A 19,859-nucleotide genomic window follows, 5' to 3' on the forward strand; every position below is an offset into this window, starting at 1 on the left:
CCCATAGTGCTTAGAGAGCCGTCTGATAATGTTTCCTAATGGCTGTGGCATTTTTTAATAAAACAATGTGCCACATCATAAGGCCAGAAGTGTGATGGAGTGGTTCAAGGAACACAGTGGCAAGTTCCAACTGATGTGCTGGCCTCCCTACTTGCCAGATCTGAACCTGATTGAACACACCTGGGATGTGATTGATTAAGGCATCAGAGATCATTACCCCCCCCCCCCCTCCCAGAATTTACAATAATTAGCTGACTTGTGTGTGGAGATGTGATGCCTACTCCATCCAGTGACCTACCAAGACCTCATTGCTTCAATGCTACAATGTACTGCTATTGTTATCTGCACCAAAAGTGGACATACCAGCTATTAGGTAGTTGGTCATAATGTTCTGGCTGGCTAGTGTATGTGCATGACAGCTGTGAGATCCTGATCAAAGCAAGCTGCAGTACTGTGGAATAGTAAACTGCAGACTCGGTACGGCACAATCCTGCCACTTTCCAATTCATACCGATGCTGGTAGACATTTCTTCATTTTACATGATGCAAAACACAATATTCTCACAAATAAACAACATTCAAATGTGATTTCTGAAAGAGAAACCTTCTGTGTATTGTTTTCTTATCTACAGAATCTAGATAGTACTACTCCTACCTACTTTGTGAGGTTGCACTGAAACGTTAATCGTTTACATATCGAAGCATTTAATACACTTCAAGTGAATTTGACAACTGTGCCATGTCACTAGCATGATGTTGCAATTTTAATGGCTTTTAAAGTATTAAGGAACCTTAGTTACATATCTGAACTCCTAGGACTCATTTAAAACCTGTTGGGAGCACCAGCAGAAACACTGTAAATTATCAACATGTTAGAGTGCAAACAGCAGGTACCATACATGTCACAGACCACAAAACAAACCTTCACTTGAACATGGTTGACTGAATGACTGGTGTGCATTTTCTTTCTGTTCCCATTTGTTACAAGAAAATTACAAGAAAGCAATCATGCTGTTTAATGTCAGCTTAACAGCTACATAACATTTGCTTTTATTATTATTATTATTTTTCTCGTGGGCACAAAGTTATTTGGGGATGTCGAGATGAACAGGACATGCTGTGTAGCAACTAGTAGCTATGTTGTAATGGCAAGAAAATAATGGTGCAACATACCTGAACTCCTTTGCAAGAGGTTCCAAAGATTTAAAAAAGGCCACACACTTTTCTTGCAACTTATTATTGGTAGCATTATTAGCCATGTATGACCAGTAATGTGCTTCATCGACTGGGCTCACTATCACTGAAAATATTACATTGATGTTTGGATTGACGTATTTGCAGATAATACATGACATATATATGGTACATAAAGTAAAAATTAAATTGAGAGAAAGTATATTTCTATTCTAACTCAATCACAGTACACTTTATCAACACTATCACTTTGCAGGAAATAATTTTGTTAAAATATTTTGCTTTTCTCTTATCACTTCTTAACCACTATCAATACAAAATATTTTAAAATGCAAACTGCAAAAGAACTCCCTAGTTCACACATTTTAATTTCTGTAATGAAATAAATAAACTTCACACAATTAATGTACTTGACACCAATCAAAATGACCCCATCAACAAGTCAAGTTAAATTTGCTTTATTACGCAATAAGATAAATAAGTATATGTGTCACTGCAATAGTATGTTGAAAATACATGCAAGTGGAAATAGAGAATTCTATATGTGCAAGTGGAAATACAGAATTCCATCTGTCATGGGAATACAGGAGCCTAGCAAGCCAAAACAGGAATACAGAATTGATATCCAAACTACAAATACACCAAGTAATAGAGAAAAAAGACATTTACTTATCACTGGGTATGGAACAGTAGACTAGGCCACAAACAAAAGATGTCACCAATACCAGAAGTACAAGTTCCTTCAACCACAAAAAATACAGAAAAAAGAAAAATCTTACAGAAACAAGACACATTTAGAGATCAATAGAAAGAACCACCAAGGGAATAAAAGCAAGGAAAACACGGCTAAACAGGATCGCAGGGAGTTTTAATGCAGAAGAAATAAAATATAAGTCAGAAAAGGGAGGGAACAAATCTGTAAAGGAAAACTAAAAAGCCATGGATGAAGAAACTGGAACAAAACAACCCTGGAAATACGGAAAGGACCATACATATTGGGGACCCAGTTTCCTGTCTTTGGAAATGAAAAGCAATGATACAAGGAATACGAATCTTAACCACACAATAACTGAAACAAACATGCAGGTCATTGCTGTTTTGTGTCTTAGTGATTCCCGCAAAAACATATCAGGTATGGAGAATTTGCTAGTAGGTATTCATTCCAACTGACAATATGATAATGGATATGTCAGTATGAAACACTAGACACAGCTAACAAGTCATATCACAAGTATAATCTCAAAGGTCATATGCAATCAGAATGCAGTAAATGAAGCTCCTAAATAAGTCTATTTGTACAGAGTTTATTTAAATATGTAGCAGCTTACAACTCAATGGTGGACAACAATACCACACCAAGAGGAAAAACAACAAAATAAAACAATATGAAAAATGGAAGTTAACACAGAAAAGAAAGAAAAAAAAGAAAAAAAAAGAATGTGTTGCCACTTCAAAACAATGTTAATATTGTATCACTAACCCTCTCCCTCAAAGTTAATTAGAAGTTTTACAAAAAAATTACAAGATTTAGATAAGTTTTAGCAAAGCTCTAAATTTTTCAAAATTTTATTTAATTGGTGGCTTTGTCAGAACATTATATTGTTGCTCAATTGTACCAATTTCCTTTAACACAACTTTCTTAGCAGAAACTAACTACCTAGCAAATAAAATTTTGACGTCTACATATGCAGGTATATGATGGAACTGTGGGTTCTTGCAAAGCCTTATTACTAACATTTTATATTCTTAAAGTACAACAACTCTTTGACTGCCACAAAGACAAATTATTGAGCTAACTGTCTTTGTTAGTTGCCACACCTATGGCTATAAATTGTGATTCTATTGAATGACAGAGACACTGATTGTTGTTTCTTAGACACCCATAAAACACTGCAACCCAAAACTTGGAAATTATAACCACATCTGGACTTTCTATCTACTCTTGTCACCTGCCTAATCAGAGTCAACACAACCAATTACAGTATTGGTATAACTTTTATCCCTAGCATATGTCATATTCAGTTTTAGGGTCCCATTAATATAATGCAACGTGTGTTTTAAACTATTCCATAAATTAAAGCTTGTGAATGATGGGCACCTGCTTGAACAGTTACTGCCAAAGCAATATCTGGTCTGGAACCTAGCATGGCATGCATCAATGAACCCATTAATTTTCTACATCTTTTCTCAGTCTCTTCATTTACAAAATTTTCTCTTTTTATTATGCTGTGATCAAAATTTTCCACCATGGAAGATGAAACAGAATTACATCGAAACACATCAAAAACTTTTAATACTTTTTCAAGACAGGTAGTTTGACAAATAGTAACAGTACCCTCCCTTAAATTTTGAACAATATTCATTTTCAAATAGTTCCTACTCAGATCTAAATCCATCATTTTAAAATTATCACTTAATAACAGCTTTAAACCACCAGTTTCACTCTAGGAAGTTGAAGCTATCAGCAGACCATCAATGACACAAGTAAGTATGTTTTATTACTATTTTCTTCCACAAACAATACTTTACCATCCCCAACCAATACCCTGCTCTCCCTCCCTCTCCCTGTCCTCCTTCTTATCCCCACCACCCAGACTGTTTCTCCCATCATGCACAGTTTCTCACAGTTTGGCCTTGGCAACCAAGGACAGTGGTCATACATATGTGAGTTGCACTTGCGTGCTTGTGTGTGTGTGTGTGTGTGTGTGTGTGTGTGTGTGTGTGTGTGTGTTTTGTCAAATTCAGAAGAAGGCCTCCTGGCTGAAAACTTGTGTGTTTAGTAGTCTTTTTGTTGTGCCTGTTGGCAACTCAAGTCTCCGCTATCTGTTGAGTAGCAATCTATCCTTTTCATAATATTGTTATTACTGTTTTTGTCTTTACATACACACAACACTCAAGACCACTTCATACAAATCCTAAGTCAGTTATTACTGTGTGGAATTTAACATTCTAACTTTTGGGTGGGTCCTTTAAACCTTACAGAGCCTTTTTCAGTTTACAAACCTCACCATTCACTTCACTGAAATATCGAGTAGGTAATTTAACATAAACATCTCCAACTCGCTCTCCACAGAGAAAAGCACTACAAACATAGATAAAAGCACTACAAACATCCAGTTGATAGATGGGGAAGTTATTCTCATTACAAAAAAAATGTCTCTCTGAAGTTGATTTTGCTACTGGGCTGTATATTTCTGAATAAGTCACTCTTTATTGGAAACCTTTCGCAACAAGGCAAGCTTTATAAGAAACAACATTACCTCTCTTATCTCTTTTTGACCTGAAAACCCACTTTGTTTCAATAACATGATAATCATATAGCTTACATATTAATCCCATGTAATCCCTTCTTCCAGGGATTGCACCCCTCTTGCTACAGCATCTTTCTAGTTTTCAGCATCACTACAAGACACTGATTCAGTGTAAGTGCTAAGTCATCATTATTCACTGACACCCAACTCATAGTCCTCTTAGTAATTTGGGCACTGAATATTCCTTCTCAGTCTCCTATTGTGCGTCCTCTCATCCTCATCTTCTACATCTTCCTCTGCACCCTCAAAAAAATCTTCTCTGTTTTTTTGTCTTCACTGATCTCCTGTTCTCTAGGCTGACTTCCATCTTCTTCCAGTACCGCAATCCTTAGAGCTTGACAAACTGACTGAGAAAATCAAGTGATGTTGTTTATCCACCAAACAATCATCACACTTGATACTGATACAGTCATCAACGAAGTCCACTCCAATATGCAACAATAACTCTCTCTAATGTGTAATGCTCAGGTGAAACAATTTTTTATGCCAATCACTCAAGTTTCCAAGATGTTTAGACAAATTTACAACACCACTATCAATGTTGACCAATGAAAAGTTCCTAGTGTCAACCACAGAGAGTGTTTTATCTGCACATGTCAAAGTAGCCATTGACAGTTCTGATGTGTTCAACTTAGGGAAAGCAACATACAATACATTTTATTGACATGTCTAGATAATACATGAACTTCACTTTTACTGTTCAAGAGTTCACATTGTTCCTTGTTTGACACTAAACACTTGCCTTTGTCCAACACAGTTCTTACTGAAAACAGATTGAATTTCAGTTCAGGCACAAAAAGCACTCCATTAAGTACTGTTTTGATCAATTTAACCCTGTTCCAAGCATACAGTTCCACAGAACTGCACCAAATCATATCGCGAAGTTTACCATCACCCAGAACTTTTACAGAGTTTTGCACACTGTCCAGTTCCTTAAACAATTCTCTCTTCTCGCACATAGGCTCGCTAGCTCCTCTAACTATGAACCAGTAATCTTCTGAGTGAACTCCTTGACACAGACAGACCATTTACACCCTGAGCCTTTCTACCTTCTTGGCCTTCAGTGCAATCTCACTCTAAATGACCTCTTTTCTTACCATAACTGCAGCTTCCCATTTCTCTCTTCACATTATTTTTAAATTTCTTCGTAAAATGGCCTTCCATAGCACAATCATACCAGGTAATACTTTGTTGCCTGCTTACAATGGCTGAAGCTAGCTCCAGCTGATTGGACCAACTGTTTCCCTCTCCCTCAATGAGCAATCTTGAAGTTAACTCATTAACCATCTGCTTGTCAAAGGGGACAGTCTCCCTCGCTGAGTGGAAATGTTTATATCTCCCTGGCAATGACATCAACACCTTGTTTATTTTCATTTTCTATGAAAGCGGTTCACCCACTTGCTGCAATTTAATGTTGATTTCTTCTATTTTTGACATAACTGTAACCATCAAGTCATCACAAAATTGGAACAAGAAAAACTTTTGCTGAAGTAAGTGAATGCTCACTGCTGACTCTTTCTACATCTACATCTGTACTCTGCAAACTGCCGTGAAGTGCATGGCAGAGAGTACGTCCAAAATTGTATCAGCTATTGGTGTTTCTTCCCATTCCTTTCAAGTAAGGAGTGTGGGATAAATAACTGTTTGAATGACTCTGTGTACGAAGTAGGTATTCTAATCTTATCCTCACAATCCCTAAGTAAGCAATATGTAGGAGGTTGTAAGATATTCCTAGAGTCATAATTTAAAGCCAGTTCTTGAAACTTTGTCAATAGGGTTTCTCGGGATAGTCTATGTCTATCTTCAAGAGTCTGCCAGTTCAGTTCCTTCAGTATCTCTGTGACTCTCTCCCATGGATCAAGCAAACTTGTGAGCATTCGTGCTGCCCCTCTCTGTGTATGTTCAATGCCCCTGATAGTGCTACTTGGTACAGGTCCCACATACTTCTACAACCAGTCGCACACGTGATGCTACCAATAAACCAAAGTCTACCACCTGCTTTACCCACAACTGAGACTATGTGATCATCCCATTTCATATCCCTACAAACTGTTACACTCAGATATTTGTATGAATCAACAAATATTATAGTCATAGCGTACCACATTTTTCATTTTGTGAAGGGCACATTTTACATTTTTGAATACTTAAAACAAGTTGCCAATCTTTGCATCACTTTGAAATCTTATCAAAACCTGACTGAATATTTATGCAGCTTCTTTCAGATAGCACTTTATTATAGATAATTGAATCATCTGCAAAAAAGCTGATTTTACTATTAATTTTGTCTGCAATGTCATTAATATCTAACATGAACAGCAAGGGCACAACATACTGCCCTGGGGCACCCCTGAAGTTACTTCTACACCTATGACTCTCCATCAAAGATAAAATTCTGTGTCCTCAAAGTCCTCATTCCAGTCACAAATTTCAATTGATACTCCATACGAACACACTTTTGAAAATTAGCATAGGTGTGGTACTGAGTCAAATGCTTTTTGGTAATCAAGAAATACTGCATCTATCTATTTCAGCTTTTGGTTTGTTGTCCTGGATTTCAGTTCCCGTCTAATTAGCTATGGATTGGACATTAACTTTGGTGTCACTAACAGCCTTTACACATGACCAGAATTTCTACTGCTGTGTTTAGAAGGTTTCATTCAAAAACAGCCAAGTGCCAGTTTATTCTTACAAAAAGCATGCTATGGATATGCTTGTGCATTTTCTCCTTATTGTGGAGATTTGCATCTTCATCATAAATTCTGTGTGTATTGTTCTCCTCTGCTTGTTTTGGTGCATTTTTTTTTCCATCGTATACACTGTCATTCAATATTGAAGTTTGTTCTATCACATAATTGCCCTCAGTTTATATTAGACAGTAGTCTTTCCATATTCTTACCATCAAACCCTGTCCGCTCTGATAGCTGAGTGGTCAGTGTGACGGATTGCCGTCCTACGGGGCCGGGTTCAATTCCCGGCTGGGTCGTCAATTTTCTCCGCTCAGGGACTGGGTGTTGTGCTTTCTTCATCATGTCATCCCCATCCGGTGGGCAGGTCACCCAATGTGGCATTGAATGTAATAAGACCTGCACCAAGGCAGCCCGACCTGCCCCGAAGGGGCCTCCCAGCCAATGACGCCAAACGTTCATTTCCATTTTTTACCACCATACCTTCATGAGATTTGTATTCATTTCCCTTACCATAATGGTTATCAGTTTATCATGAAATTCAAATAATTATTTTTGTATGTTTTGTATCATGCTTTCATTGTCTTCAACACATGATTTTCTTCTTATTATGTTTTCCAGATATAACATCAATTAGGCAGTTACATCAGCTTCCTTTTCATTCCTTTCTCATATTTCCTTTAGATTTGGTCATGCCCATTACAAATACATGAAATATACTTTCTACCATTAATACATATAACATAAAATACTTATGCCTCTAGGGTAACATTTTTTTTTATTTTTATTTTTTATTTTTTTTTAACTTAACTATCTTGAAGTCAGTTAATCTTGCTTTCTCTTGTTCTTCAATCTATTAACTGCTTCTTTCTCTTTCCAGAAATTATCTTTTCTGTGAACTTTGCCTTTTAATCTTCTTAAATTATATTATTGTGGTGTGTTTGCCTTAACACATACATTATATTTAATAATAATCGAATAAAATAATCTTCTTAACCGTATATAAAATAATGAACAAAATAATACATCTTGTAGCTCATCCTGTGGCTCAAGTCTAATATCGGTGTCCTGTTAGTAAATACTCTTCTCATTCTCTTTTCCTTTATTTTCTCTTCATAAATGGTACATATCTTCTCACTGATAATATTTCTTTATATCTGTGTGGTGGGATAAATCTTTTATCACATCAGAATCAGTCAACAAGTACATAACTTCCTTCATGGGGAATTTGTATTATTCTGTATGGTCCAGTATATAAATACTATCATTTCTTATTTAACTTTTTCTTATCCTATAATCTTGATGGTATTCATATCTTCTGGATCATCCATTTGGAAAAGCATAGCGCCTAGGCCTGTTTCAGAAGCATCAGTGGCAATAAAAAAATCCTGTTCAAGTTTCGGATGATGTAACAACTGGGTGTTAACTAAAACAGAAGGGAACCTCCACACTGGACAGTGTGTCTAAGGCATTCAGCCTAAACGGGTTGCCTTCAAACATACCTCCGATGACTGTCTGCTTGCAGGCATATGCGACACTCACTGGTGAAGAGAACATGATGCCAATCCTGAGTGGTCCATTCAGCACGTTTTTGGGCCCATCCATACTGTGCTGCATGGTGTCTTGGTTGCAAAGATGGACCTCGCCATGGACGTCGGAAGTGAAGTTGCGCATCATGCAGCCTATTGCGCATAGTTTGAATCGTAACATGACATCCTATGGCTGCACGAAAAGCATTATTCAACATGGTGGTATCGCTGTCAGGGTTCCTCTGAGCCATAATCTGTGGGTAGTGGTAATCCACTTCAGTAGTAGCCCTTGGACAAAGTTAGTGAGCCATGTCATCAAAAGTTGCTGTCTCTCTGTAACTCCTCTATGTCTGAACATCACTTTGGTTCACCCAGAGATGCCTGGACACTTCCCTTGTTGAGAGCCCTTCCTGGCACAATGGTAACAATGCAGATGTGATTGAACCATGATATTGACCGTCTAGGCATGGTTGAACAAGTAACAATGCGGATGTGATTGAACCATGATATTGACCGTCTAGGCATGGTTGAACTACAGACAACAGGAGCCGTGTACCTCCTTCCTGGTGGAATGACTGGAACTGATCAGCTGTCGAACCCCCTCTGCCTAATAGGCTCCTGCATGGTTGTTTACATCATTGGGAGGGGGGGAGGGGGGGGGGGCGTTTGGTGAGATCTCTTAACAGTCAAAGGGATTATGTCTGTGATACAATATCCACAGTCAACATCTATCTTCAAGAGTTCTGGAAACCGGGTTGATGCAAGACTGTTTTTAATGTGTGTATAATTACATAATGCATTTAGTGAATTCTGTGTAGATTATGATAAATATTTTTACTCCAGTACTGGTATGGCGCAAGCTAAAATCATCGTATATATTTTGTATTTTTGTATTTTGAAGGCATCTTCTTTGTTCACCCTCCCCTCCAGAGACTTAATTAAAATATTGAACTTAATGAAGCAGCTGAAAGTAGTTAATAGGAACATGTATACATGGATGAAAGGGCATCACATTAGGAATTATTTAGTAACCTGTAACTTTTAACATTCACCCTCTCCTACAGATTAATGAAACCATAATCTTTATATACAGGCCATGAAATCAATTACAGAAATCTAGTCTAACTGCTCATACAACACAAGAAAAGAGCCCACAAGAAAAGAGTCAAAAATTCTTCTTATTGATTATTCAAAAACATATGTCACAGATTTCACAACATATGAAAGTAATCATTTACTTTGAACTATAAGGCAATACTAACTTGTATACGAAATAGGGTTCACTGAAAAACAACAGACATGATGCTTTATTGTAAAGATGTTACTACTCAGTGGAAGAGTTTATATGAAGGATGAATTGCTAAAGAATAAATCACAGATTGTAATCTACTCGCTCCAAAGTCCACTTTTCAAAAATTCAGACATCTTGATGCTACAAATATGGGGAAATTTGATGCAAATAAACTATATGGATGACAGTGAACATGGAAATATATCACCATCATGAAAGGATTTAAGTGAGCGAAGGTACTGCTACAACCACCTGGAACATTATCGGTAAGGAATTCAGCATTCATAGACACCACAGTGCTACACAGTCTGCACAAAGTCAATAGTTAATTAGTTTTGCAAAGAATGTAAAGGTTATCTATGGCTGATATTTATACATAAGACAAGATTTTTTATGCAGCAAAAGATGTCCATGATGAATATCTAACAAAATTTTATGTTTTTTCTGAACAAGATTTGTCTCTTCATTTTGTTCCACCTATATTAATCTTGTTAACATTGAGGTTAACTTTTTATCTATGAGGATGGGAGGTGAAAACAAGGAAATTTACTATACAGCATGCTTGAAATTTCCAAATTCCAGCAAACAGGTGCTGTAAAGACCTAACTGTCCTAATTATCTCTATTATTCACTGAAACTGACAGTCTTACACTGCTGTACAAGTAAGCATGCGCATTGTTGGAGTAACAAATTATGACCAAACTGTCACAAAGTCACTGTTTGTTTACTTCATCTTCAAGCATTCTACATGCTATTGATATTAATAGTGTGTACAAACTAATTAGTACATAACAGTACATATAATAATAAAGAAAACAGTTAAAACATGTAGATTTGCATACAAACACACAATGAGTATAAGTTAAAATTTTAGATCTTCTTCTGTACAATCAAAAAGAACCTCTATGGCATAGAAAGACTTCTAAGATGGTGCACGCTTCTGGTAGCAGTGCATTGAACTGTTTTACTCTAAGGTATGTATAATGTTGTCAGTATTGTTTAGTCTTGTAAAAGGTTGGTCAATATTTTCTTTGTGATATGTATTGTGACAATGAAATGATTGCCTTAATCTGTAGCTCTCATTTTTCTTTTCTGTAAACTAGGCAACTAAGTATAAATATTGATGGGACTGTCACGATACTTAGTTTCTTGAAAAGTGGCCTACAAAATACACTCTCTTTGAAATAACTGCTACACATCCAACAGCCTTTATCTGCCATATAAAAACTCATTTTGCCTCAGTCACGCTGCCCCAAAGCAGTATGTAGTATGTTGGTTTGTACATCTGCATCTTCTCTGTTTGCACATATGGATGCTTATTAGTGTAGTGAGCTCCAACTGTACTGTAGTGTATTTATTATATTTGAAACATTTTGCATTATCCTGCAAAATAGAATTTTACTGAACTCTGTGCTTTGTCTTCCACAAGCAAGAATAATCACAATTTCCTTAAATTAAAATAACAGAAAAATTTTACAACTATAAATATAACACTTACATTCCACATTGTCCACAGCATCATTTTCAACAGATTTACCAATTTTCTGAAGTGTGCATTTTAGCCTATCCTGCAGCTTTGTTATCAAGTCTTGTAAGCTACTGTCTATTTGATTACTGGAGTTTCCTGCCTGAAAATTAAAAATACCATCAGATTACAAAGTGCTTTGCAGATGGTTGAAGAAATAATTCAGATGGTGCACTTCACTAATTGATTAAGAGTTTCAGATATTTTCTAAAATGGTAACCATGCTCTTAAGTAAGATATTCCCAATGCACATACATAAGACGGTTCTACAAACTTTTCTAATTTCTTAATCCAGAAAACCATATTTCTGGCTTTGTGTATAGTCCATTCGGAATAGCAAAATTCAATCTAACTGTTTTCCATTGATTATGTAGTTTTCAAAATCAAGATACGTCTTTGTAACATATGTTTGCAACTAGCCTGTAAAAAGTCTGTGGTCCGAAAATTCACAAGCAACATATACATTATAGAATCTGTGCTAACACTTCTTTGAAAAAAGTGCACTTGAAAGTCTGCATCCAGAATTCATATATATAACATCATGTAGCAAAGTCTGCCACTAGAAGCCATATGTAGCAACTCATATTATCTTTCAAAACACCTTTTAATTGTTCTGTGAATAACTTCAGTCTTCAAACTTGTTATTTGTGCTATTTTATCAAGATGTGTAATGTACTCCTGTATGTAACAACTAATGACAGTTTTGTGAAGCTATTTAAAGTACATGTTAAGTGTTTTGCCACTGTCATATTGTTTGGTAGTGTCAGGAAACCATGTACTTGTGATGGTCTTCTATGTGAGATCTGAAACCGGTCATTGTAGTGTCAACAGTGACAATAAATGTGAAAATCAAGCTAATATTTAAAGTTGTGTTGCGTACACTAGTGATCACTTTTCCATAAAACTGACTTTCAGCATCTAACTGATCTTCCACGGATAAGACACAGAGGAGTAAGCAGAAATAGTAGGTAGGTATGATCCATGTGGTGCCACCGTATAAGTACACCTTCCTGTTTTGCACAGCGTTAGGACACAGGAACTTATTAAAATGTAACACAGCAGTGAACTATTTATTCACAATATTGTTAAGATTACCTGAAATTTGAAGCATATGAACAGTGACAATGAACAGCAAAAATATCTTGTGTGCTATAAGTGAAGCAAAACTGTGTTTAGAAGAGTGCACAAAACATTAAGGATAAAGTTAATTATGAATTGCATCAACAGATAATAATGACACCATGTAGAGAGGAATTCAGCCAATCAGGGACAGGGTGATTGATGCCACTTTGTGCAGCAGCCACGGAGGAACACATTATCAGAGCAGAGCCCAGTAGTAAACAAATCAGCTTAGAGCAGAGATATGAATACCATGAGCAAACAATGGTTATTGATGGCAGAAGAAAATGACAAGACAGTGCATCTGAGGCCAGAGTGCAAGAAAATTCTGTGCTGTGGCTGAGAAAATTAGTTATTCAAAATGGCAGTAGAACTAGGCAAAAGTTACAATATTTAAATGTAACCTTAAAAGTGAACTTAAGAATTTTAGTTCAAAAATGGACCAAATTAACAGTAATCTAAGTAATGTAGATATTAACAACAAAGGAAATTGCTGGATGGGGGCAATACACAAAATAAAGAAAAGGCAAGCACCATCCTACAGCAGAGTGATCCGTGGAGCACAGAGACATATAACAGGAAACGGCATTCATATTAGCTTTTGCACTCTTTCTCTTTTTCTAACATAAGTACAAAGCGCACACAATTAGACAGACACCCAGACACATACTCCCATGGCCATGATGAGACCAATTACTGATACTCTATTGCTGAAAGCAGATGCCTTAGCTGATGGAGGTGGGGAAGTGGTAGAGAATGACATGGAGTGCACTAATCACATTTGGTCAGAAACATGCAGAGTAGGAAGTAAATAGCAGCAATGCCAGCCACAGGTAAGCATGAGTGTTATGCATTACAAAACACAACACAGCTGTGGCAATGTTGGGAGGTGAGCCAGACTGGCAACATGTAGAAACAGTCGACACGGCAAGTACCTAAGCAGAAGAAGTAGAACTTTTTCATGTTGGCAGCTGTTGAAATTTTTAGCAAGGGGTAACGAAGCTCAAGCAAGTGCAGCCCCAAAACATATAAATACCTAGTCATTTTATTCTAAAGACACTTGTGTTAGTATTGAAACTCTACTATCATGTGGCTGGAAGGCTTGGTGCAACATGTGGAATACTGTTCATGAATCAAAATTCAATTCTGTGATGTGGCAATCCACTCTTAAACCTTAGGATCTGGAGCTGTCAGCACATTGGGCCAGCATGGGCCATGGGAAGCAATTTGCCGGCCATCAACATGGGGCAGTGGATCACTGCCTTTAAGTCAGCTGCCTGCCACCTTCCAGACAGCACTGGCGGCATGAGTCTTGACATTGCACTTGTGGCCATAGTTAGCTGTCACTGGCCTTTTGACTGGTGCTGTAAGGCGTCCTCCTGCACCCCAAATCCACCTGGCACCTTCAGACACAATGAGGGGATAGTGGGAAAGAGACAGGTCTTTGGTCAGATGACACTGCAATCACGCAATAAGATGAACGAAACACAGAAGTAGAGCAAAAATATATAAGGATGATGGAGAGGGATGGAGAGGGAGGGAGAAAACAGGAGAGGGAGGTGCAGATGAAGTGACAAAAAGGGAGGAGACATAAATAAACCTGTTAACCAGCTACCAACTAGTGCTCCTGTGATCACCTAGCATCGCCTTGGCCTTGAAATGCTCAACCACATCTTCCACCAGGGCTTTGCTACCTCTCTTCAAGCTCTGAGTTGAGCAGTATCCTACCCACAATCTTACCCACATCACTGAAAGGAGTGTTCCACCAACCACCCAACCTACACCATAGCCTTGTCCACCCCTATTCCATTCCTACTTTCGAACCTGCACCCCATGGGTCATTCCTCAGGGTTGGCTCAGGTGCAAGACCTGTCCATACTCACCCACCATCTCCTACCACACTCCAGTTACAGGCATTTCCTACCCAATAAAAGTCAGGGCTATGCGTAAAAACAACCTTGTTACTATGCTGCAATCACTGCACAGCATTGTTTTTAGATCTTTTTGAACACACAGGTAAAAAAATTCTGGCAATAAAACTATGCCAGCAATTTCAAAGGCAATGTGTTTAATTTTCTTTCTACTGATACTATACTGATCAAGAAATCAAGCACACTGCGCAAGGTACTCACAGTGGGCACGGGGAATTATATATTCTTCGTTGCGGTGGAAGCGTGGGGACAAAGAAGGGGTCAGCGGTTGCACAGGTGTGCGTTTTTGCTCTCCTCAATCAGCTGTCCGTTTGCACCAGCAAGTACAGACATAATTATTGTGACTTTGCCCATCAATCTGAGTGAGCATAAAATGAAGAAGTTTATCAAAAGATCTGCACATTTCTCCACATCTGGTATAAGTGGCAGGAGTGGAATCAAATCATAATTGAAAAAAAAGGACTTTATGATGACATTTAGTTGAAGTATGGTTTTGCTGTCATGAATAATTAACCTTCATATGTAATTTGCAGTTACATACTGTTACGTGAGAGTATGAAACCATCAAAACTTATGTGTCACCTCTCAACTTAAAAGGAAGCTGATAAGTCATTGGACTTACTCGAAACGAAACTGAAAACTCTTAATCAGCAGCAAACTATTATGATTCAGGTAATAAAATACTATTGTTATTTGTAGATTAAAAATAATATTACAAATTCATTTGATTTTATGAGGCAGTCACAGCTTTACCTTCTGATTTAAATGCTGTGTTTAAAGAGGCAATAAAAGTTGTGAACTCAATTGGCATTGAAATCTCCATTGTTTAGAATCATTTGTGAAGACATGGGTTCACTCCATCAAAATATCCTTTATCACACAGAAAATTAGGTGCTTTTCTAGAGGAGAAGTATTGACATGAGTCCTGGAACTAAAAGCTGAATTGTTAATGTGCTTATAAGGTTATACACCTGGATACGCAAATTTTTTTCTGGTTATGTTCAGCTATTAAAATTAGCTTTCCTTGCTGATTTTTTTAACCACCTAAATATATTAAACAAGTGCCTCCATGTGAGAGAAGAAAGTAATATAATGACCAAGGATAAAACTGAAGGATTCTTTGCAAAACTTCGTTTGAGGTGAACGTCTTTACAAAAGATGATATTTGAGTCTTCCCTTTGTGTTCAGAAGATTGTTGGAGAAATTGCAGTGGACCAGTCAGTGATAGTAAGTTTTCACTTTCCTTGCATAATCTGAAAGACAAACTATTAAGTTACTTTCCAAAACTGAACTCTGAAGCTGACAATGGAAATGGATACTAAATCTCTTTTTGGACATGTCAGTACAACCAGTTGATCTGAACATGAGGATGAAAGAAACACATACAATTTGCTGCTGATGTCATGCTTAAAGTGGAATTTAATTCACAAAAGATTGACCTCTTCCTGATGAAGATAAAAGAAGAATATCCACAGCTGGCAAGGGAAGCTTTGAAATTATTAGTACTATTTGCCTGTCTATGTGAATTAGTGTTCACTTCAATGGTGAATATAAAAAACTAAGAAGAAGGCTGTAATTAGTAAGTGATTTGGTTATTTCAAAAATAAAATCATGATTTGATAAATAAACAGCCACAGCCTTCTCAATGAAATTGTTGTGTTTGTATAGTAATGTATCTGGCTCCGTGGCATCTATGACAGATGTCACTGTCACCCTATGTATAAAAACTGTTAAAAACAATAAAATCCTGATAAGTGTAAAGTATTATTTTAAACAATATGAATGAGAGGCATTAATCATCAAATTACAGTTGTGCCAATAAAGTGCTGTGCACTTGCGAATAATCAATGAACTGTACCATTACTGTTAATGACTTTACTCTTCATGGTATGTCTTATGCTTCGCAAGAAATAAATGAAAATTAGATAACAGAAAATGCTGAAGAATTAATAGTATAATGTTTACATCAGTATTATTATTACAATGAGCACAGTCAAACTTTGTTTAACAAGCACCATCTATACAGGGCATTTCGCATAACAAGCAAATAAAGACACAATGCTTAATGAACAATGTTTCACACAACGAGTCTGTTCAGTGCCTTTGGTAACCGTCTTAAAAACCACCTTCTGACCTAGACAGACCTCTTCAGCTGCTATAATTGCACAATAAGTTACTTCCTGTTCTATGACCTTCTGCTCTGTACGTTAGAATCTCCAACAAATGACAAAGGTACTAACAACACAGTATTCAGCTGTACTGTTGGCAACAATCTTCATGCTGCAACTGTTGCCTCCTGTATCTCTTCCCTGGTCTGCTTGACGATGGTTAAATTTTCTGTGACGATGTTGCAAGCTCTCTCAGCTTTCAAGACCCATGTTAATTAATGGTCTTGAAATATATACGTATGATTTCCATTTTAGATCTGTCATCGTTAACAAACATAAATTGAACAAAGCTGCCCATTAACCAACGCATAGAGATGTGTTTCGTTCACCAGCTGTCTTGCACACTTAGCACTCACTTTGAACTGTTGGCAAAAAATTATGTCCTTTTTGTAAAAAAGTATGTACAGTATTACACATTATATTATATGGTATTTTATTAATTGTTTTAGTGTTTTTTTCTTTTTTGGAATGGAATGCATTATCCTATTTTTATGTGTATTCCAACAGAAAAATATGTTTTGGATGATGAGCGTTTCGCATTGTAGGTAAGACTCAAAAGCACATTATTCTCATTAAGCAAGGTCCCATGGTATAGTCAATTTGTAAAGAAGTAAATAATTTTTCAACTTTCTCAAAGGCATTTATTGGATCTTGTGACCAGTTCCAGAAAATAGTTTTCACAGTGTATTTATTATATAATAATTGATGTTCAGTTCAATTGAGAATTACTGTTAAACAACAAATTATGTAATTTTAATAAAAAAACTAATTTCACTTTTCTTGGGTCTATCTACTTAAATTATGGAACCCCTAGAATTCAGACGTGCATTGGGATGGTTGTTTCATACACTTTAATCCAGTTTTTAAAAAATGTAACATTTATTTTTGATTAATTGTGAGAGAATTTATAACAAATTATTGTACTAGTTTTTAGAAGATATTTTTCAACTCTTTTGCAATGCACTTGTGGAAACTCCACAACAATAAACAGTATCGCTAGCAGTTGATTGATTGTTAGACATGTGCATGGGATCTATGAAAGACAGTTTGATTAATGGCTTCAAGCAGTGCAGATGTACCTCTGTTGTACCTGCCTTGTGACATAAATTGAGCACTCATCTAAATATGTGATGTGTTACTATACATGCTACAGCCTACCTATAGCGGAGCACAAAACACTACTAAAATAATTGATTCACTTCACGGCAATCATAATTAATAACGTAAAAGAAATGCACCAGACAACAAGTGATGATGATTTTGTGTGAATCTCAATCATGCTACAGAGCTGTGAAAATGAAAACAGCGTGAAGACCCAGTGTGTCAATTACAATCTGAGTGAGCTCAAGCGTCCTACATCAGCTTGGTAGAAATTGCTGTACTCTGTGCCTTCTCTCCCTGCTGCCAATCCTAACAATCTATCATTTGGTGCGAAGCACATTTACTGAAATGCATTCTAGTAACCATCGTATGAAGTCTTTCGTATGTGTGTGTGTGTGTGTGTGTGTTTGTGTGTGTGTGTGTGTGTGTGTGTGTGTGTGTGTGTGTGTGTGGCACGCGCGCGCATGCACGCGTGTGTGTGTGTTTTGTTGCAGCCATTTTATATCACATCTAAAGTGAGCATCTTTGAATGAACTTTCATGAATTGTTCTAGTACCCAGTGATATTTTTACTACAGCAGATGACTGGCACAAAGTTCACAGCACTGCACAAAACACTGCTCCCACACCACGGTTCCACCTGGAAGTTAATGTTGTCCTTCCCTCTCCCCACAAATCTCTCTACGGTGAACTTGTGAGTGCAGTATACTGAGGACTTTGTGACACTTACCGCCCTAGTTCCTTACTGCAGATGTCAGAAGAGTTCGATAGACATCGTATCACTTCTCACCGCTACAAGTTTTTAAATATTCGGAGCGTTCAACAAGTTTAAACTATTTCATATTCATTACTAGAAATAAGTGCCTCATCTGAATGTTAGCAAGTTCACGATGTGTTGTCATGAAACCTTGTCACATTCCTTCCATAGCACATGGTCGTCACAAAACATGTTTCCTTCTGCAAACACGACTCCCCAAGCACAACTATGTTACTCCACTGGGGGTCACGACCCACAGATTGAAAAACACAGTTGTACAGCATTCTGTGTGTGAATGACAAGTAATCAACTGTCTACTTGCATGAATGCCCACTGCCAAACTGTAGCAAACTGCAAACTTGGCCATCCAATTGCCAGACATGCTGCACAACACAACAGGAATAACTTCTACTACTGCTCCCCTATGCAGGCCATCTGGATCCTCCCTTACAGCATAAGTTTCTCTGAACTTTGCATTTGGGAACTGTTTCTCCAGCATATACCATGCTCTCACAATCCCCCTGGTGCAAGCCATTGCTAACCTCTTCCCACTGTCTCACCTTACCTTTTCCCCTCTTCCTTCTGTCCACACCACTCCTTCTCCATACAGGACAAGCACTGCTTTCCCGCAACCCTCCCCCCCTCTCCCAAGTGGGCATTCTCTCTCTCTCTCTCTCCCCTCTTCGTTCCCCCCGCCTTCTTACCTGCTCTCTTTCCCTCTCCCGTTGTCCCCTCCCTGTCCCTCCTCCCACCCTCCAACCCCTCTCTATCTCTCTCCTCCCTTTTTTTTACCCCTCTCCATTCTCTCTTCCCTCCCTTTCCATCTTTTCATCTCCTTTTTCCCCTTCCCTCTCCCCACATCTCTACCTCTTTCTGTTCTGTCCACTGTATTCCTTTCACCTTATTGTGCAGCCACAGTCATCGGTCCACATACCTGCCTCTTTCCCATTATCTCCTCCTCATCTCCATCAGCTCAGGCAACTGATTTCAATAATCAAGTATCAATAATCAGTGTCCCTGTGGCTACTCCTGAGCATGCGTTTGGCTGTCTGTAAGGTTGTATGTGTATACATTTGCTCAAAGAAAGAAGCAAGAGCTCGAAAGCCAGTGTGGATACTGTTTCCTGGTACATGTCTGTGTGCTCCCTGCAACAGTTCACTACAGGTAGGTTGTTGCCTTTCCTTTATTTTACATATTATTGATACTAAACTAGATTCAAAGCAATATTGTGCAGGGAAGAAAGCTGA

The 19,859-nt window shown here is 37.6% G+C and overlaps 1 protein-coding gene across 1 annotated transcript in view; it reads right to left on the reverse strand.

The window, feature by feature from the left end:
• Nucleotides 1-19,859, reverse strand: part of LOC126457597 (cytoplasmic dynein 2 heavy chain 1) — an 808,157-nt gene that overhangs the window by 768,871 nt on the left and 19,427 nt on the right. Inside the window, exons 2-3 of the mRNA XM_050094037.1 lie at nucleotides 11,511-11,640; nucleotides 1,174-1,300 (exon numbers count right to left, since the gene is read on the reverse strand). Coding sequence (XP_049949994.1) covers nucleotides 1,174-1,300; nucleotides 11,511-11,640 — 257 coding nt within the window. The remainder of the gene's footprint in view (nucleotides 1-1,173; nucleotides 1,301-11,510; nucleotides 11,641-19,859) is intronic.

The sequence above is a fragment of the Schistocerca serialis genome, chromosome 2 (genome assembly GCF_023864345.2).
Source record: "Schistocerca serialis cubense isolate TAMUIC-IGC-003099 chromosome 2, iqSchSeri2.2, whole genome shotgun sequence".
NCBI lineage: Eukaryota > Metazoa > Arthropoda > Insecta > Orthoptera > Acrididae > Schistocerca > Schistocerca serialis.